The following is a 21,651-nucleotide window of genomic DNA, read 5'->3' as shown; positions in this document are numbered from 1 at the left end:
ATACAGTCTTGGTAACGTCCTTGATCGCCTCGGTCTTTCTGGACTTCCAGAGCCTAATGGAGGTCATGATTACTACAGCAAACTTGCTTTGGCTCCCATAAAATTCTGGTACCTTACTGGTGAGACATTGGAAACATTTGAAGAACTTTTTGTCGAAATGAGATGGCCAATCATTTTATATGACCGCGCAAACCGTCGCAGGATTCGAGTTCAACGATTAAACATCAAAAACAGACTACTCCTTGTACTGATATGGTTACGACGATATCCAAGGTTGCAGACCCTTGGAGCGAAGTTCAGAGTTGACCGCCTTACTTATACCAATAAAACAATACATAATGTCGTTCCTCTTTTACTTAACCACTACACAAACAAAGTTCGATGGCCCACAATAGCAGAATGGAATTCATGGGTGGGATACTGGGAGAAGTATCTTTCCTGTGTTGGCATCATCGATGCAACAATTCATGAAATATGGAGGCCGTCCTTAAGACAGGCAAGTTTTTACCGCGGTGACAAGAAGAGGCATTTCATGTCAAGCCACATAATCATAACGCCAGATGGATTGATTGTTCACTGTTCAGCAGCGTAAGCATTTTAATTTTATACTTTTTATTTTTGTGTTCGTGATAAGGATGTCGGTTTATTTGACATGAGAAGAAAGATTTAAATATGTTATGTTATGAATCTATTGAGTAATTTATAATGGTGTTATCGCCCAAAAATTAGCATCATCATCATTGTCATCAAATTTCTTTTCCTAGATTTCCTGGACACCTTAATGACATTAACGGATTTAATATGATGCCCGATATTGGCTGGCGATGCAATCTCAATTTACCAGCAGGTTGTTATATTATCGCCGATAAAGGATACCCTCCCCATCCAGTACTAGTCAGACCACTAAGCAGAACACGAGTTCGAAGGGACCCAAGACTAAAAAGAATTAACAAAGAATTTACGACTTGTCGGGTTAAGGTTGAACACACCATCGGTTTTTTTAAAACCTACCGCTGTATCTCCAGTCGTTGGAGGCATCCTCGATCTTTTCTTCCTGTGGTCATTCACTGTTGTGCATGTTTAAGCAATAGAAGAATGCGCTTTTTGCTTAATTTATAAAGAATGTCTAATTGTACACTAGTTGTAAACTGGTATAGCGAAATAAAATGTTTTGTCTGGTTTTGTTCAATTATCACTTCGTCCCTAAAAACTTGACCGCAACCATACCGGAATGCACATTTATAACGCACTTTATCTAACAATGGCTATTGTTCTGATATCTCATTACTTCCAAAATCGTTTTTCAAAGTGGTACCGCAAAGTACATAAGACATTTGTCCTAAAAATAAAAGGTCTAATGAACAGCAAAAGGTGTATTTAGTGGTATTTATGTTACACACTTATAGTGTTTGTACTCTAAGTGACATGTCTTAAATATTTTTACATAATATTATATGTCGAGTTTATGCCAGTTTTTTATTATTTATATGACTATGAGTGCTCTGCTATAATAGCTAGGACATTTGCATCGTGGTGTCATGAACCTCTGCTACCAGAATTCCTTTGTTTTGTTCATTTCATCAATTTTCTTATTTTTCTCACGAGGGAATTTGCAAAGCATTCTGGTAATGGTGGTCAAATAATGCATGAATGCATGAATGATAGAAGTAATGAAAACAAAAATGCAAAAAATAAGTCTGAAAAGATCAAACTTAAGGCATTTTAAGGCGACTTTAGGCGATTTAAGGCGATTTAAGGCGATTTAAGGCGATTTAAGGCGATTTAAGGCGATTTAAGGCGATTTAAGGCGACTTAATGACCCGGAGTAGGCCTTTGACCACGGTAAAGCGGGCAAACTGTTTCGTACACATCGTTCATCACTATTTCTTGGAGATTAAGTTAACGAAATGAGGACAGTTAAAGTGAAACAGTAATGATGAAAAAATAAATGAACAGTTAAAGTGAGTCGGGAAGGTCTGTTTTTAAGATATACCGACTGACGTCGTCCCAGATTTCCAATACAACTAAAGTTTATTTTTCTTGCGTATGACAATGACTTTCAAGTTTCAAAAGAAGCGATCGCACTTCATTGTTTTCTGCTGGAAGACGCCGAGTCACCGATTCGATCTCAGTAGTAGAGTAGGGATGGCACGGGCCGGATTTTGGACGGGGAAGGGGACGGGGAAGGACGGGAAAGGACGGGGACATCAATTATAATTATAATAATAATAATAATAATAATAATAATAATAATAATATTTAATAATATTTATTTATAAAGCGCAAATACAAATCTGTTCTAAGCGCTAGTAAACAAACGACAAAGACAACGACAAAATAAAATAATTTACAAAGAATATGCTAATTTGAAGAGATAAGTTTTAAGTTCAGTTTTGAATGAGGCAAGACTTGATGCATTTCGGAGAGATATTGGAAGTGAGTTCCAGAGTTCAGGAGCAGCCACAGAGAAGGAGCGATGACCATAAGATTTAAGATTATAAGAATGTGCTGATAGAAGAACTTGTGATGCAGAACGAAGATTACGGTTCGGTTTATACACTGAAATGAGTTCCCGGATATAGATAGGAGATTGGCCATGAAGAGCTTTAAAAGTAAGTAATAGGATTTTATATTTGATTCTAGATTCAATTGGTAGCCAATGCAGATTAACGAGGATAGGTGTAATGTGGTCATGTTTATGGGAAAGAGTGATTATTCTGGCAGCAGCATTCTGTACAGATTGTAGTTTATCTAAGAGTTTGTTTGGTAAGCCAAAGAGCAGAGAGTTACAGTTGTCGAGTTTGGAGGATATGAACGCGTGGACGAGAGTTTCAGTTGTTTTCAAAGAGATGTATTTTCTTATTTTAGCAATGTTTCTGAGATGATAAAAAGAAGACTTGCAAATATTATTCACATGACGAACCAAAGTAAGATGCGTATCAAATATGACACCAATGTTCCGAAGTAGTATAGGGGATGGGGGTTCCAGCGCAACGACCACCGGAGGATTACCCGTCTAAAGTACCCCCCCTCGATTCGTACCGCGATTACCCGCATCCCGTGTTTATGTAAAATATGATAGTCTATATATGGAGTGCGAAGATTGTAAGAGAACTTTTAAGAAAGAAGTGGACTTAAAGAAGCATTTGAAGATGAAGACGAAATGTATGAGCAGCTATGATTGTGGATGTGGTAAGAAGTTTGAGACTAAGGTTAAATTGTTTTGGCATTGTCAGGATTGTGAGTATGACTACGACGATCTGAAAAGGGTCTGGAATTAGGTATAAGATATTTCCTATTATATAGATGGAATCCCAAAGCAATTTCGAAACGGTGTCAATACCCGGTAACGGTGAGATTGACGTTAGGCAGTTTTGGCGTCAGTCAGAAAGGAAGGTCAAGAGAACGCTTCGAAAAGGCATAGAAGAATTAGGAGCCCTGAAAGCGAGTATAATGGTAGAAGTAAGTTTATCAAAAGATGAGGTAACGACGACAGCAATGCTGCGATCAAAGTCGTTAGTGATATTAGAGTCCACGAATCTGGATAGGTCACTCAGCGAAGCCTTAGAAGCAATAATGGAATCGCTGTCTAACTACACGAAAGAAGGATCAGGTTGGACAGTGGAGGAGGTAGAAGGTATGGAGGTTAGCATGGCAAGGTACGTGCCAATACGAGGAGGAAGTTACGTACCCCTGCCGGTGTGGGTAGAAAGGAAGAAGGCAATCGTTAACGTAAAGAATGACGACAACCGCTGCTTTATGTGGGCAATCAGGTCTGCACTGTATCCAGTAGATAAGGATCCATGTAGACCAAGCAAGTACCCAACAGACGATTTGGAGTGGGACGGCGTGGAATTTCCCATGCAGTTGATAGACATCCCCATATTTGAGGAAATAAACGATTTAGCAATTAACGTTTACGGAGTCAGAGACCAAACGATAGTACCACTAGTGTTGTCAAAGAGTAAAGGAGAACGAATACACCTTTTCTACCACGGCGGACATTATTCGTGGGTTAAACATATTAGCAGACTATTTTACAGACACACCAAACACAAAGGTAAGAAATACTTCTGTGATTGCTGCTTATTATCCTTTACCAGCGTTAAAGCTCTAAAGGATCACGATGAAATATGTCGCGGAGTCGAAGAAGTGGCGCAACGGATCCAGATGCCTACAGATAAGAACCTATCCTACTCAGACCATCAAAAGCAGATGCAGGTGCCTTACGTGATATATGCAGACTTTGAAGCGTTGATAACTAAGGAAGAGCAGAAAAGTGGTTCTACGAATAAGGTGGGATTACACGAGATCTGCTCCTTTGGTTACATAGTAGTCAGATCAGACGGTAAGGCCGACCCTCCTGTAATTTACCGAGGTAAGAACGCAGCTAATGAGTTTCTAGAAGCATTGCGAGAAGAGGAGGAAGAGATAAGAGAACAATTAAGACGTCCAAAGAAGATGGAATTTACCAAAGAGAACCAGGAGGCTTTTAACAAGGCAAAAAAATGCCACATTTGCCAACATACGCTTCTTCAGTTTGGAAGACGAGCCAAGAAAGCGTGGGATGAAGATGGAAAGTATTTAGGAGAAGCTCATTTTAAATGCGGGAAGTATGCTAAGAAGGGTGAGAAGCCGGGAAAGCCCTCCACGCATTGCATTCACTGCCACAAAGCATTTGTTGAGGATTTCTATGTGGATAAGGTTAGAGATCACTGCCACATCACGGGCAAATACAGAGGTGCGGCTCATTGGAAATGTAATATAAACTTCAAAGTAGATCCAGAAATGGAAATACCCGTATTCTTTCATAATTTAAGGGGTTACGACAGTCACTTACTCTTACAAGGAACGGACGGCTCCGAAGTAAAGTGCATACCCAACAACAAAGAAAGGTACATGTCCGTAACTGTGGGCAAGCTAAAGTTCTTAGACTCGCAGCAGTTCATGGCGGACTCCTTAGCAAACTTGGTTAAATACAACACGGAGTTCCCCATTTCCAGTCAATACGGCGCGGAGAGGAAAGGAGTCTACCCATACGAATACATGGATTCCTGGGAGCGATTCGAAGAGCCCCTACCACCCAAAGAGAGATTCTACAGCACCCTAAACGAGTCCGGTATAAAGGACGAGGAGTACCAGCATGCGTTAGATGTGTGGGAAAAGTACTCCTGTGAGAATATGGGAGAATACCACGACATCTACCTACGTTCAGACGTAGTGCTGCTCGCAGATGTTTTCCAAAGCTTTCGAAAGATGGCAATGGAATACTACGGGTTGGATCCAGCGAACTTCTACACGGCTCCTGGGCTTAGTTGGAGTGCACTTCTAAAGAAGACAAACGCGCAACTGGATCTCCTAACGGAATACGACATGTACCGCTTTATGGAAGACGGTATCCGCGGCGGTGTTTGCGGACCCAGCAGACGTTACGCCCGCGCAAACAATCCCACGGTGGAGTACGACCCGGAGAAGCCAACCACATACATCTTCTACTTAGACGCAAACAACCTTTACGGTTGGGCAATGTCACAGTACTTACCTGTACGCGACTTCGAATGGGACAACATAAAGCCCATAGAGTTTTACCTAAATATAGGTAAAGAAGACGACAAAGGTTACGTGCTGGAGGTGGACCTGGAATACCCAGAGCACTTACACGACGCACACAATGAGTTCCCATTAGCACCAGAAGCGATAGAGATACCATTTAAGCAGCTAAGTCCGCTGCAAAAGCAAATGTGTCCTGGTTACAAACCGTACAGGAAACTAACTATGAACCTGATGGATAAGAAGAAGTATGTGGTACATTACCGCAACCTGCAGTTCTACGTGCGACACGGAATGCGCGTAGAGAAGATCCACAGAGTCCTAAAATTCACGCAGGAACCCTGGATGCGCCCCTACATTGACTTTAACACACAAAAGCGTGCGCAGGCAAAGAATGACTTCGAAAAGAACCTGTTTAAACTAATGAACAATAGCGTATTTGGTAAGACAATGGAGAACATCCGCAAGCGCGTAAGCATAAAGATAGCCAGCACCAGAGAGGAAGCAGAAGCATACGTGTCACAGCCTGGATTCGTTAGATACGTAGAAATGTTAAACTTCTACGTGATTCACATGAAGAAAGCGAATCTATTCCTGAATAAACCCGTATACACGGGGTTTACAGTGTTAGACCTATCAAAGCTGCTCATGTATGAGTTTTACTACGACAAGCTAAAACCGAAATACGGTGATAAGTGCCGCCTCTTATACACCGACACCGATTCCTTGATACTAGAGGTGCAGACGGAAGACATTTACGAAGACTGTGTTCCCGACATCGATGAATACGACACCAGCGATTACCCACGCGATCACTTTCTTTACTCCCCTAAAAACAAGAAAGTAATCGGGAAAATGAAGGATGAGATGAAAGGAAAACCCATCGTGGAATACGTGGGCCTGAAACCAAAGATGTACAGCGTGCTAAAGTTAGACGGCGTAGAAAAGAAAGCTAAAGGCGTAAAAAAGTATGTGGTTAAGAAGGACATTACGCACGAGTCCTACCTCAACGTATTACGAACACGCAAGGAACAGCGGCATAAGATGAACAGCCTGCGCAGCTATGGTCATCAGATACATAACGTCACGCAGGAGAAGGTGTCACTGTCTGCATTTGACGGTAAGCGATGGATGTGTGATGACGGAGTGCATACGATAGCATTCGGACATCACACGATAAGCAGTTCTTCTTTGACGAACCCACGCGTGGGACCATCGTGAAGATAATACAAGATGGGCTGACCCTTCTTAGCTATCGCACTTCGGATCTGGTAAGTTTCCAAAGACCAATTAGGATCCGTAGCTCTTTTGGATCCTCCTTCTAATTCACCCGGCTCATAGAGATATCGAACCGTGACATTACCTAATTTCTTTTCATGGGGGAAGACCGCCCTCGAACTTCTGATGAAGGACTTGTGTTCCACGTGTTTCTTTTTTATGGCATCCTTGGGTTTCATTCCCGTAGCCCTGGCCGCCTCGTTGTTCGAAGCTGCGACGACCTGGGGGAGCCTCTGAGTCCATTCCCTATTGCGTTTGGAGGGATCTTCCAGCTCTTTCCAATACTGGTATCCAAAGAGACGCTCGGCCAGGGTCTTATTGAATCTTTCGACAATGCTTTGACCCCTGTGGTACTCTGCTTTAGCTCTTCTAATCTTAGTGTCGTGGTCTTTCAGGGTCTTGGTAACCACGCCCATAAACTCCGTCCCCGCATCCACTTGCAGCAGCTTAGGCCATTTCAAGACGCGCTTATAAACCCTACCTAGGGCTTCTGCGACTTCCCCAGAATCCTTGCTGGTTATAGGTTCAGCGTCCTTGTATCTGCTTGCGATATCGACTACGGTCAAAGCGTACCTATAGGGTCTTCTTTCTCACCTTATCGTGCGGCAAGAAAAGCAAATCCGCCTGATGAACTTCATTGGGGGTATTTACGGTGAAGCTGGGCCTGGGAATGTACTTAGGCACGGGAAGATAAACCTGCCAGAGGGTTTGTTTTTTCAACCAGTTCTTAGCCGTTTCGTCTGATACCCTGGCCGCGGTCGCGAGTTTCTTGATAGCTGACGCTCCTCTCCAATAGCCTTCCGGCCCATAGTAAATCCTTTTAAGTTTGTCCTCTACGCGGCCCATTATATGAATTCCAAAACAAGATTGATCTTACGTCCGTTAAAATCCACCGTCTTTCCGTCCACTTTAATGGTGATGTTTATGCTTTCTACCAAATTAGATAAGTCATAGCTCAAAGAAATGGGAGTGTATTCTACTGGGTCAAATGGATTACCTTGGGGCAGAAACTTGGACATAAGAGAAGACTTTTCTCCATTGTTGTAACTATGGACCAAGTCGCAATAGACTTCATAAGAGGATGCGACTTTCCATTTCACATCATATGTACTGCCGCTATTTATCGTGGTACTAGTAAGGCCCAGGAGTTCTACCAATGAACTGTCCTTTAGATTGGCGCTCCCATTATTTTTCTTGAATGTCATTTCATGGGGCAATCCTGTGGTAAGAGTATATCCATGCTTTGCTAGCTCCTTAGCCAGTGTTATGGGGGTGTAATGGGAATCTGGTATTTTTGGTTTGGTGGAAGTCACGACGACAAAGCCATTAATTAAATTATACCAAGAATTGTACAAAGAGCAACTAACCAACCGAACCTTACAGGCTTTGATGGGGGGATTCAGATAAGTGGTAAAGTTATTCTTGTCGCTTTCAAAAAAGACGATCATATATTACAGGGGACAAGTCCCCTTCGTTAGAGCAGATACGCCAAGGCCACGCCTCCCGCCAGCCCTGCGACTCCTACAAAGACCAACTCATTGTCTTTTTGTTTCTTAGAAGGCTGATAGTAATTCTTAAACTGAGGCTTTCTTAACCCCGTTAATGCCGCGGGGTGTGCTTGCGCATAAAGTTTGAAGGCGTAGTCTGTGTTTTCGAAGTTCTTATCCGCCTGCATTTTGTCTTGGTAGTTCTTGTCCAACCAATCCCTGTAAGCTTGTCTTTTTTCATTCCAAGCTGCCACGTCCCGCTGATATTTCTCCAGCGCTAAATCGTGCCTTTTCCTCTCAGCGGCTAATTCTCCGCTTTTGTCGCCTCTAACTAATCTATCCAAATATTGACCACCATAATTAGCTCCAGTGAATGCTAAGGCTGCAATAACTCCACCTGCGACCACGCTAGCCATTATACATTAGGTAGGTACTTTTCCTTCCGTAGGTAATCCTTTAGCATGATAGCCCCGCCAACGGCAGCGGTCATCTTAGCAAAATTAGCGAAGCTCTTGCTTGGGTCTTCAGTAAAGTCTTCTTTGAGCACTTTCTTACCTACCCAACCAATACCCGCAACGATGGAAGTAATGATAGCTGCTTCTTCAACAGTTTTCAACAACGCGGTTGACATTATATTACAAAGCGAGAAGGAAAATCTAGGTCGCCACGGTACGTGGTGATAAATCTACTCCATTTCAGGGATCTTACTTTTTCTAACAGCCGGTTCCACAGGTGTGTAATATGTTGGTGGTTCTACCTTTTTCGTTGCCCGCCATTGTAAGTAAAGGCTGCCTGCTGCTATAGCGACTCCTAACGCGCCAATGACGTACCCAGGATTAATGAAGGATTCCTCTTCCTCCACCTTTTCTTCTTTCTTTGCTTTGTTCTTCCTGTTCATCTCCGCGAGCTTCTTACCGGCAGCAACTCTGCCTGGAGATTTAGCCTTGGTGATTCGTTGCTCCTCTACTTGAGGGGTTTCCTCCGCCTTCGATTCAGCTTCACTCATTTATATCTAAGGACTTGAAGGACTTGATAAGTAACTTAAGACGACTTGACTAAGTACTTAAGGATGACTTAACTAGGTACTTGAGGCGACCTGGGTAATTCCCGCGAACGACTTGACTAAGTACTTGATAAGTCACTTGCAGGTACTTGACTAGGTACCTCAGCAAGTGCCGCCTTGAATACCCTTTCGACTTCTCTGTCCTTCTTGAAGTCCTTCCAAGATGTTCCTAAGGAACCTAGTACCTCCTTCAAGTCGACGTGCTGAGCTACGTGAAGTGCCGCAGAGGCGACTGCCATTAACTTACCGCACTTCAAAGACAACCACCCACAGGTTATCTTAAGTTCTTGGGCGATGACATAGTCCTCGCTTATGTCCTTCCGCAGTTGCTCCACGTCGTCTATGGGCAGCGCAAGTCCAAGCAATTTAGTTGCAAGTCGGATAGCGGAGTCTGCTACGGCGTCCGTGGTCTTACTTGCAAGGGCGGCCTCGTACCTCTTATGGAACTTCTTAACCTCCTCTTCTGACAACTTATTAACTTGCTCATGGGTAAGTTCCTTGCCTATCATTTCCTTGCACTTCCCCGAAGACACAAGGATGTTGAGTTGTTCCTTGAGGTTACTTTCATCTAACTGTGTGGGGACTTCATCTAAGAGCTGCTCAATGTCCATATATATTAAAGATCGCAGATCTTTATGGAATACGGAAACCTCAAAGAGAAGATCATCTTGGAATGTTGGTGCGTTTTTAAATGCCGCATGTATTCATGCAACTGTTCCTTGGATATCTCACCGCCGTAGTCGCTTAAGATGGTTTCCAGGTCAGACTTACTTGGAGTATAAAATACTACGAGAGAGCCTATGTTTTCCCTGAAGGGCTTAGAGACACTGGTAAGCTGCTGCGAGAGTAACCAAACGCTGATATTGTCATGCCTACCGCTGAAAGCAAGCTTCACCAATTCGGAGGTGCGTCTTTTTACGTCGTCCCCGCAGGCGATGTCATCCAGTATGAGGAGTGTCTGCGTATTCTTAGGGAATTGCTTGTGCCAGAACTTCAAATGGCTGGATAACTCGTTGGGGTCTAAGATATCTACAAAGAAGTCGTCGTCTTTCACTCCTATACCCGTCCAGGTGCGGTTATTCACGTAGGTGGGGCATAATAGCACGATATAGTCAAAGCGGTATCTAAAGGGTCCTAATAGCTGCTCCACGATGAACTGGGTCTTTCCGCAGCCGGTGGGTCCTACTATCAGAGCGTTACAAGGCATGTGATCTGGGTTCATATATAGATGGAACCAGTGGAAGCAGTGCAAAGAATTGTCGCCGACGCAAAAGATAAAAGAGACACCATAGAAATGCAAAGGGAGGAGATCGATCGGTTAAAAGAGCACGTGCAGGAATTGTACGATGAAATGTGCGGTCTGAAGCGTGCAGAACGGTTTGGCGCCTTGTTGACGATTGCGACGTGGGCTAAGGAGTCCGTTAAGGACTTCATTCAATATCCCCCCTAGAATGTTAACAATTAGGTTAATCTTTGTTAAGGAATAGGATACCTCGAAAGAAAAAGACGTCTAATATTGTTAACGTTTAGGTTAAACTTTGTTAAAGCTGCTCAGGGTCTATTTCAAAGAGCGCCTCAAAATGTTAGGGTCTAGGTTAAATAATTGTTAAGACGTCAAATGGAGGTTAAGATATTGTTAAGTATATATGGACTGCTCGTCGTGTAAGAAGAAGTTCAGCACCAAGCAAAGACTACAATACCACGTTCGTAATGGAGTTTGTACGAAGGAATTGCGTAAATTTTGTAAGGATTGTGGTAAAGAATTCAGTACTTTTCAAAAGATGCAACAACATCAAGACAAGCGTATTTGCATACTTTGCAAGGGCTGTAATAAGGAATTCCCTTCAGGGATACAGCAACATTTAAAGAGAGGAGTTTGTGAACAAAGCAGGCAGTGTAGTTTCTGCAATAAGATACTTAGTAGTCGTCAACGTCTTCAGACGCACAGAAAGACGCACGAAGCGAAGTATAAGTTTCTTTCCCGCGCTTACGACTTGGAAGGTGTGGATTGTTACCAATGTGCGGATTTGATGAGTCGCTGTCCTCATAAAGAGGATTATTTAAGGAATCGTATAGATTACCATAAGACGATAATACGTACTTTCCCTTCCTTCGAACATATGGAAGGAGTTCAGTGGACTAAAAGAGAGTATTGGAGGCAGGAATGTAATGCCTGTGGTTGCGTCAGAGAAGAAGAACATATCTTCAACTGCCTTAACAAAGATTAACCTAAACGTCAACAATATTAGACGCTATTTAAAATAGACCCTGAGCAGCCTTAACAAAGATTAACCTAAACGTCAACAATATTAGACGCTCTTTGATATATGCTAGCCTACGCAGCCGCATTCTTTGGAGGATTCCTAATTACCCTTTCAATATATGGACTGTATTACTTGCGAACTACCTGCCGACTGCATTATGCCCCCGATACCCAAACCGCGTAAAAAATACACCTGCCTTCATTGTGACAGGGTATTCTCCGAAGGATCCTTTGTGGGGCATTGGTGCTCCGCGGATCCTAAAGCGCAGCGGACTTTAGCAGACGCGCTTAACTACAAAGAGGAGATGGAGTGACTGTTCTTTCAATGTCAAACTTCCATCGGCCATTTACCTTACCATAGCTGCGTAAGTGGGTGAATTCCTCACCCTGAATTACGTACCGCACGCAATCCGGCGCCCAAAGGGAATATTCCTTGCCTTCTAAGTCTTTGAGGACTAACCGTAAACGGTCGATGTCTTCGAAGACGACGTAATTTTTTATTTCGTATGCTTTACCGTGGACAAGATCACGCCAGTGAGTCAAGCTGAGCTTCATTATACCTATGGAATATCTTTAGGTGCGTTTTCAAAGTGGCGTAGGACTTAAACCGCTTTACACAGCCCTTACAGGGAATACGAATGCCATCCGCGTAATCCATCAGGGCACGGCAGATGATGTCGTAATCGTTGCTAACCATCGTTAGGTAACCATTTACGTCAAGCTGCGAGATTTTCTTAGATTGCTTCGCGGACAATACGCCGTTTCCCTTTGGGGTCTTTAACTCAATGCACAACCCGCGGTATTTCTTGTGGGCGTTAAGGATTAAAAGGTCTGGCTGGCCGGCTTGGTAACCTTTCCGCCAGCAGGTTATTCGCTTGCTGTCTGAATCTTGAAGTTCGCCAAGACCCGGCGCTATGATGAAATCGGGGTAAAACCTACGTGTGTAGTCGACGACCTTCGCGTGTAGGTCGGCTTCATTTTCGATCTTGAATACTAACTTGTTTGGGCCGCCAAACCGCCTTTCTATTGCATATTTACCCGTTTTCCTTAGCGCGGGTAGGACTTCCTCAAAGACCCAATCACGAAACTCCACAGCTTTGGGTAGTTTGGAGCTAAATATCAGTTCGTACAAACCAGGTTCGGATATAAACACGGAATGTGGTTGCGTAGTAAAGGAGCGGTGATTCGCAGCCCCTTGTAGATCAACCCATTTTTTCTGGTATTTCTCAGATACGTGTACTCTAATTGCATCTCTAGGGCGCTCATAGCCCAACGCCAAAGCCACCTCCTTTGCTTTGAAGTACAAAGTTTCGCCTTGCACTATGCATTGCAGTTTGGTTTCGTTGTTTTCAAATACGCGAAGCATATTATACGTAAGGAATATTTTTTATCCTTTCGCTTGGCTCAAGGAACGCGAGCCTAGTAGGCAACGCTTTTTAGCTGATTCATTTCCACGCTTAGCTGCGCGTCTGAGACTACGAAAATGTACGCGTTTATCTTAGTAGCGTCGCTGGCGTCTTTGGAGCGCTTGATCTCCAACGTAATGCCGTCCTGGGTATTTACCAGGCGTAAACCCTGTCCATGTAGGTCTTCGTCGTTCGTCGTGCGCATGTCGATCCACAGCGCATACTTATCCTTAAAGAATTCCTTTGGGCCAATTTGGTCACCAAACTTACGCGCGACTTCCCGGTACATGTCCTCGGGCTTTATCCCTTGTGAGTAAACCTTATTAGGCACTCCGTTAATGCTAACGCCTACGTTAGTGATGTTAGGATTAAAGAACGCCTCGGAGTCACGCAATCCTGCCGTGTATGTCTTTGCGAACAGCAACATTATCCCTGTAAGGCTGCGCCTGGGAAGGTTAATGCTTTGGTTGATGACCTCTTCGACGTTGTTCGTAAAGCTGAACGTCTTGTACATCACGACGTGATCGTAAAGGAAAGCCTTCCCGGCGCTGTATTCCATACCGGCGCTACGTGCTAAGTCTTCGCTGTATACCGTTTCATACTGCAGCTCTAAGTTAGTAACGGAGTATGGGTGGACGGCTGAGGAACTTACGTCCTTTCCCTGCAGGATGTTCGTAGTGTCTGCTAGGGTCACTTCGAACTGCAGCTCGCTTAGCTGCCTTGGGTAGTATGCACCGTGGTTCGTGATAATTTCGAAATCTAATGGAACGACATATTTAGTACCATAAGCCGTCTTTATTTCGTCTTCTCCTGAGGCGCCAGAGGTTGCGCTCCTTACCTTGCGTATGGCGGCACTGGCGATTCCCTGCTCTATCCTTTGCGCGCGGTCAAATGCGGTCAACCATAAGTCTTTGTACGTGGTATACAAATCATACCTGTTTAAGTCCAAGAGGGATTCCCCGGCGAACTTTACACGCATTTTGGAAACGAGGTTTCTACCCGCATTATTGACGACGTAACGCGCGTCTGCGGTATCTGGCTGTATTGCTAGGTTAAACCTTAGCGCTAGGGTGCCAGGAACCAACACTAGGTTATCCGTTAGGCGGGGCACGCCTACGTACAGGGTTTCCCCTGGCTTAGCGCTGCTGGGGGTAAAGGTAACCCGGTGAAAGGTGCGTTCTGCTTTCAGTCCGCCAACCTGCTTAGGTAATACGTTGGGGTTTAACTTTGAGCTTATCATATATAATGGAAGTAGAAGGAACGGATTTTGACCCCACCACCGAAGAAGGTCAAGTCGACATTAACGACGATGAATACGAGTCTTTACTACCTAAAACCAACGACCCCACGGAATTCCGAGGTAACATGGTGCGTCGGTTTGGAAAAAGAGCCCGCGCCGGCTGGATGGCTTTCCTAGACAAATACCGCACTAAGAACCCAGGCAAACCCATACCAGAATACATAAAGCTCGATAACATCGACTTTGGTAGTAAGACGATGATGAAACCTCCTAGGAGCAAAACCGCGGAAAGCAGCTTTGGTCCGGACGGCAACATCCCCGAAGCCCCCGGCGCTGCATGGCTTAGTAGGGTTCAGGAACAAATGGACGAATCCATGGAAGAAACCCCGGACGATTTTGATAGGATCAAGGAAGAATTCCCAAACTGGGATCCAAACAAAGTCCAAGTAATGTTTGACGCGGATAACGAATGGGGCAGGGAAGTCGTAGTAGCAAGGTTAAATAGGTCTAATGCTCATCCATATGTCATCAGGGACATAAATGGTAAATACTACGCAGATAAAAATATTCCTCCAACCCTTAGAAAGGCATTAGGAGAACCCAACTTACCCGAAAGAATGAGAGAAAATAGTGAGAATATTGACGAAGCCGTCGAAAGAGTTAAGACCATAATGCAGCGGCAACAAAAAGGCCTTGAGGCGATAAGGGAAGTAGAAGAGCTAAAGCAAGCGATGGAGGAAAGGGAAGCAGATTACATGCGGCAAAACCGACTACTCCTTGATGCTCAAAAGAGAGAACTTGACGACAAGAATCAACGCATATTAGAACTTAGAGAACAAAGAGACATTTCTCTTCGCGATAGGAACCAAGCCCAAAAGACCTTCGAGCTCGCCCTGCAAGACCTGGATATAAGCAAGGAAGAAGCCAAGGACTTACGTACCACCATAGAGGGTTCTTTGGTGGAGCGGCGGCAGTTAGTTGCTGAAATCAACACTAAGGAAGAACAAATCCGGCAAAGAGATCAGGCCATCGAAGACCTGGAGGGGCAAATAGAGCGGCAGCGAGAAGTAGTTGCGGACCAGACTCGTCCAGAAGAGGAAAGGGAAGCAGCTCAAAGAAAACTAGAAACCCTTCGGGAAAGAGTCGCGGAATTACAGGCGCAAAAGGAAAACCTGGAAAGGGAGTTGGGGCTTACTACCAAGGAAAAGGTAAAAAGAGCCCTTTTGAAGTATGGTATTCCCCTTGCATTTGCGGTCGCTATTAGCACCGTAGTAGGAGTTATCCTATCCGCGCTTAAGGCTACAGGCGCGGGCGTAAAGAAATTAGGCAATGGACTAACGGACTTGGGAAAAAAGATGGCAGCCGGTCTTCCTGGGCTGCTGGGTTCGGTTGTTTCCTTGGCACTTAGGGCCGGCGGCGAACTGTTGAAGTTCGTGGGTAACAACATTTGGATATTAGTCGTAGCTATTGGAGTGGTACTCCTGAAGAGGATGAAGGGTTAATCTTATCCTTGTGTATTACTGGTGGCTTATCGTCGTCAGGCATCCGAGGCGTCCTCGACTGGGGATAAGTAAAGACAGTATTCGCGCCGCCTTGATAATGCGGAACTAGCGGGAGCACACTCATGGTGCTAATGGGCTTATGATTCCAAACCGCGTTGGTGTTACCGGCATGGTTTATCATTATGTTACCATCGTTGGGGAGAATTTGCAGCTTGACATATTGACAATTGACTATCATATGAAAAGTAACCGGTGTTAAGTCTTCTCCACTCGCTGCAGGAGGCTCCAACGAGAAATGAGCTGGGTTCCTATTATTATTCTTTATCCTGTAAGGCAGCAATGGGTGGTTATTCTCGTCAACGAGTCTAAACCCCGCGTTTGCACCTAATTTCGTGCTAATGCTAATGGTACACATTATTAATCCTAAACCCCCAACTTCAACCCACATTCCGATATCAGACCACCCGCCTCCTTCTTTATACTCCTTTTGATCTAAACAGTAAGCATGACGTGTTTCTTTTAAGTGTGGATTCATATAATTTAAGAATCACAAATTCTCACAGGCTAAGCACCGCAAGAGTGCTAATGGTCTTGTGATTATAAGGTTGATCCCTTTGGTCATATATACTATTCACGGTAGCCGTCCCGGTGTCATCTACACGTATTTGTAGCTTTACCTTTCCGTGACAATCGGTGATCATATGAAAAGTCCAAACCGATAAATTTTCAAAGCTGCTAGCGTTTGGTTCCGTGGAGAAATGCACAGGCTCCCTGTTGTTCGTCTTCGCGCGCATAGGCTGCAGTATGCCATTGTCATCCAGGAACCTGAAGCCTACGTTGACGTGGCTGTCTGTACCAATGCAAATACTACAAAGGATTAACTTCTTTCCTGAGTAGTGCAAGTCTACAGACATGCCCGTGACATCAACCCAAGACGCCTGGGTGTATTTTTTCTCGCCTGTGTAAGTCGTATAGACACAATCTACTCCAGCTACGTAGGGGTTATTCATCGCCATATATAATAGCTCAGACCAACACCCGCGACTGCTAGGCCGGCTTTTAGTAAGTTATGGTCATATTCCTCGGGTATCGTAGGCAGGACCTTCTTTGATGGTTTCTTAACTACGGGTAGCTTCGTTTCGTGTGACTTTTTTGGCTTCTCTACGAAATGGGGGATGTTCCTAAGAGTGTCAGAGTTCACGTCGTTCACCCCAAACTTCATGTCCATAGTAGCTCGCTGCAGTTTGTTGTTGTATCCTACTACAGAACCAGTATTTATAGATAAATTACTAGGCATTAACCAACAACCCGGGGCTACTGCATAGTCCAACCTCGCCTTAGAATTTTGTATAGCTAGTTGGTAACGCTGTACGCCCTTGCTAATGTCGCCCTCCAAGATCGAACTTTCGAATAAGATCAAGGCTTCGGCTCGCGTCTCTTCTGCGGCGCCGGTATTCCCCACTATACTCGATCGGGTGTTTACCTGAGCTCCAAGGATGGAATACACGTAAGCTTCTATGCTGCGGTTCAAACGGGCAAGGCCGGCTTTGGTTAGTCCTTTACCTTCTGGGGGTATGAAATTAAAGTATTGCTTCGTTTGCTCGTCGTTGGTAATCTTAATAATCAGTGGATTGGCCCCTGCATACTTACCGCCCTCATCTTTGAACAGAGGTCCGTCTCTGACTTCCTTAGTGGTTTTGGTATTTGGTTCAAAGAAGGTGCTACTGTCGTGAGTTTCTTTGTGATATCCCGTGTCCCATCGCAACTGCAGCGCATGAACTTCCTTATCACTTAGCACATGCCCACCAATCCCCCAATAAGCCCAAATATGTCCCAAACCATTGTTAGCACCGGTAGTGCATCTAAAATCCTTCCCTACAACACCGAACTCCTTACAAAGCCTGTTATAGGCTGGAACGTCGTATTTGTTATCTCTAGGATAAAACGCAGCATCTCCCGGCAGCGCAATAACACCCATCTCATGCAGTATTCTTCGGACGGTAAAGTGGAAGTGAAACATAAATATCGAATTCTTCATCAACTTTGCACTTACACCGCAGCCGCTGGTGGCACACCAAACCGCAAAGTTTAGTTGCTGCGGCCAATAACGCATGTTAGGACCACTTAACCATTCATGAGATTCCTTAGCGGTGGTATGATTAATGGGTACGTCTTTGAAGATATCTCGCACCTTTAACGAAAAGGAATGGTTGTTAGAGATCCGCATGTTCAATGTCAAATCCAAACTTGGATGTTTATCAAATGAAACCGCGGGTATCGGATAAGTACCGGTACCAAGCAATAATTCCTTTGACCAACCTTGCACGGGTTTTGGATGTGTTGGTGTGGGTTTAACATAACCAGAATTCTTCAGTTGATTGTCTATCTGATCGACCAGCGTAGGTTTCAAATCCTCGTTGCTGTACATCCTAGAGCCGTTATAGTAAATCCCATCGGGTCTCCTTTCGAACTTACTAGGGTCTGCATGCGGAAACATCTTCCTAAATGTAACCGGCGGCAAGGCGCTCAGCTATGAATCAGATTGCAAGTGGTTTTGACAAAAGAATTTATTGAAAAATTCACACAACTTTACAATACATGAAAAAAAACGGGAACGAGATTACAGGATATCTCTTTACATCGTAGAGAATTCCTTGTCTTGATATGTGCAACGTCTTCAAGAACTTTTACTACACTGATTTAAGCTTAGTTTGGGCCTATTTTTATGGAAAAACCTGCATTCTTAAGACCTTACACATCCTACGCAATATTGCACGCCCTAGGCGCAAACAGGATGTCCCAAACACGAACTTACGTAAACAAGCGCCAAACCTAGGCATGACTCACTGTAATGTAATTACGTACGGAAATTATTTCTTGCTTACGCATTTTCCACGCAAACAGTTAACTAAAGAATTACATTCCTATGTGTACACGAGGCATTCCTAATTAAAAATATAGATTTATGTCTAAATAATTACTGTCCAAAATAGTGTCTTTTGACTCTGTCACACTTGCCCCTCCTTTTTGTTTGCTTCGTCCTCGAGCAAATTCAGGAACAATGATGCGCAGGTGGACTCGTCAGTGCTGAAGTGCGGATCTTGGAAGATTATAGAGGTTGCTGTGTTGGCCTGCCGTTGTCCTTGTGGAACGTCGGAGTACAGGTGCAGCCAGTTCTTCCTCAGACGCATCATCACTATCATCATCATCATCAGGTTCAGCTGGTTCTGTCATTGGTTGAAAGGCGATTGTCATTCCTCCAATGTCATCTTCTTCATCTGATGATTCTGGCGATGCAGTACATGTTTGTCTAGACCTGTCAGCTTGCTTGTGTCGTCCTCGTATCTCCAGCATTGGTCTTGGACACACTTGCATTTCTCCTTGACTAACAACTTTATCTCCTCCATGTCCATCAGCTCTTTCAACGACATATGTATTGTTGTCTCTTCGTTCGACGATTTTGTACACTTGGTTGTCCCATTTATCTTGAATCTTGTTTCTTCCTCTGACTTTACGGTTGCGAAGGAGTACTCGCTCTCCAACTTGTAGTGGTTCGGCCAGTGCTCTGCCCTTCTGGTCATGGATCTTCTTTCTGACGGTAGCAGCTTCCTTCAAGTTTTGTGTCACAGTGGTATAAACTTCTCGTAGACGAGTCTGGTGCTTGGTAATCCATTGCTGGTTGTCTACTGTCACTTGTCTGTCATCATCAGGAAGTAGAATGTCCAAAGATAGCTTTGCATCTCTACCAAACATCAGGTAGAAGGGTGAGTATCTAGTCGTTGCATGAGGCGTAGCATTATAGGCGTAACATAACTCTTTCAGGTGTTCAGGCCACCTTCTTTTCTTTTCTGCTGGTAGAGTTCTTAGAAGCTCATGTAGTGTACGGTTGAATCTTTCGCACTGCCCATTTCCTTGAGGATGATAGGGGGTTGTCCTTGACTTCTTAATTCCATACACTGCACACAACTCCTTGACTAGTTCTGCCTCAAATGACTTGCCTTGGTCAGAGTGTATTCTTTGGGGGATTCCATACACAAGGAACCATTCTTTAATCAGGGTCTTGACTACGGTTGTAGCTTTCTGATCACGGGTAGGTACAGCAATTGTAAACTTTGTGAACACATCTGTTAACACGAGGACATTTTCTCTTCCATCTGTTGCAGGCTCAAGCAAGGTAAAATCCATCGCTAGCACTTCCAATGGCCTAGTAGCTAGTAGGCTGCCCATCGGCGTCTTGACTGGAAGGTAGGATCCTTTGGCAATGACACATCTTTCACAATTTGAGATCCATTGCTTCACATCTCCTTGCATACCGGGCCACCAACATCTTTTCCTCAAGAGCTGTTCTGTCCTGTCTTGTCCTTGATGTCCACATTGATCGTGCGCACCCTTCAGTACTTGTGATTTCATTGATGTGGGGAGTAGCAGTAACCGAAGCTCACTTCCCTGTCCGACTCCTGTACGGCGGTAGAGAACTCCATGGCTTTCCTCAATCCTGTTCCAGTGACTAAGCAACTTCCTTGTATCCCTTGTCTCTTGTTGGCTTTGCCTGTTACTTGGCCGACGTCCAAGGTTTCGGTAGTGGAGGAGACGACTGATACATGGGTCCTCCTGCTGTAGTCGTTGGATCTCTGTGAGAGGTGTGGTTGGGAATGAGGTTGCTTGCTCCTCCAGCGCACTTGTCTCTGTGTTGCTTATGAACGCTGCTGATACCATCAAATGTTGACGTACCTCTTCTGGTAGGTCTGTAGTATTGGTAGAGTAGGCTAGGGTACTTCTTACTTCAACTGTGGTTGGTTCTTCATCTCGGTTGATGCGACTTAGAGCATCTGCATTCTGGTTGTGACGTCCAGGGCGATACTTGATGGTGAAGTTGAAGTTTGCTAACTCTGCAGCCCACCTCTGCTCCACAGCTTTCAGCTTACTCTTTGACTGTAGGTATGTCAGCGGGTTGTTGTCTGTGTAGACGACAAACTTCGATCCCAGCAGGTACTCCCTGAACTTCTCACATACAGCCCACTTCAAGGCTAGTAGTTCCAGCTTCCTCGATGAGTAGTTCTCCATGTTTCGCTCTCCACCTCTCAGGCCTCGGCTGGCATAAGCGATCACTTTGACTCTTCCGTCCTGTTCTTGGGACAGCACGGCTCCCAATCCTTCGTTGGACGCATCCGTCTCTAGGATGAAGGGCTTGGTGTAGTCCGGGTAGGCCAGCACTGGTGCTGAGGTTAGTAGATTCTTTAACTTGTTGAAGCTCTTTTGGCACTCTTCTGTCCACAGTACGCCAATCTGCTTCCGGGTGGTCTTGTTACTTCCTCCGCTCCCGAGCTCAGCAACTAACTTGTGCAGCGGACCTGCCACTTGAGCGAACTTGGGGACAAATCTTCTGTAGTAAGACGCGAAACCAAGGAATGATCGCACATCGCGCACTGTCTGGGGAACTGGCCACTCGTTAACTGCCTTTGTCTTTTCAGGGTCTGTCTCGACACCGTCAGCAGAGACCACGTGCCCCAGGTAGGATACCCGATCTCTGAAGAGTTGACACTTGGTTGGTTCAACCTTTAATCCATGATGCTTCAGCTTACTGAATACCGTTTCCAACCGCTCAAGATGTTCTTCAATGGTGGATGAGAAGACTATGATGTCGTCCAGGTAGACCATCAGGGTGCGAAGTATGTCCTCTCGGAAGACTCCTTGCATCAACCTTTGGAAGGTTGCTGGGGCATTCTGTAGTCCAAACGGCATCCGAGTGTACTGAAACAAACCCATGGGCGTTGTGAACGCAGTCTTGTGCTGATCATCAGGATAGACTTCAACTTGATTGTAGGCTGATGCCAGATCTATGGTGGAAAAGTACTTTGCGCC

The 21,651-nt window shown here is 44.7% G+C and overlaps 1 protein-coding gene and 1 long non-coding RNA gene across 3 annotated transcripts in view; one reads left to right on the top strand and one right to left on the bottom strand.

The window, feature by feature from the left end:
* The window catches only part of LOC148912754 (uncharacterized), a 141,431-nt gene that overhangs the window by 89,246 nt on the left and 30,534 nt on the right, over positions 1-21,651 (top strand). The gene's annotated exons all lie outside the window — the stretch shown is intronic.
* On the bottom strand, positions 16,734-18,285 carry LOC148912758 (uncharacterized). Its single transcript, XM_089026479.1, has 2 exons — positions 18,109-18,285; positions 16,734-17,980 (listed from the first exon to the last, which is right to left on the bottom strand). Exons 1-2 carry the CDS (start codon positions 18,145-18,147, stop codon positions 16,796-16,798), a joined length of 1,224 nt encoding a protein of 407 aa, XP_088882605.1. The 5' UTR covers positions 18,148-18,285; the 3' UTR covers positions 16,734-16,795.

The sequence above is a fragment of the Actinia tenebrosa genome, unplaced genomic scaffold (assembly GCF_029948245.1).
Source record: "Actinia tenebrosa isolate PJP-AT-01 unplaced genomic scaffold, QUT_ActTen_1.0 PGA_scaffold10__47_contigs__length_13832649, whole genome shotgun sequence".
Taxonomy (NCBI): domain Eukaryota; kingdom Metazoa; phylum Cnidaria; class Anthozoa; order Actiniaria; family Actiniidae; genus Actinia; species Actinia tenebrosa.
The sequence above is the reverse complement of the archived record's forward strand: the minus strand, read 5'-3'. Positions and strand labels throughout refer to the sequence as shown.

Bases quoted from the DNA above. Each gene is read 5' to 3' on its own strand.
- LOC148912758 (XM_089026479.1), bottom strand. From the start codon at position 18,147: ATGTTAAACCCACACCAACACATCCAAAACCCGTGCAAG. The intron at 17,981-18,108 runs GTTGGTCAAAGG...TTTTCGTTAAAG, and splicing joins ACATCCAAAACCCGTGCAAG to GTGCGAGATATCTTCAAAGA.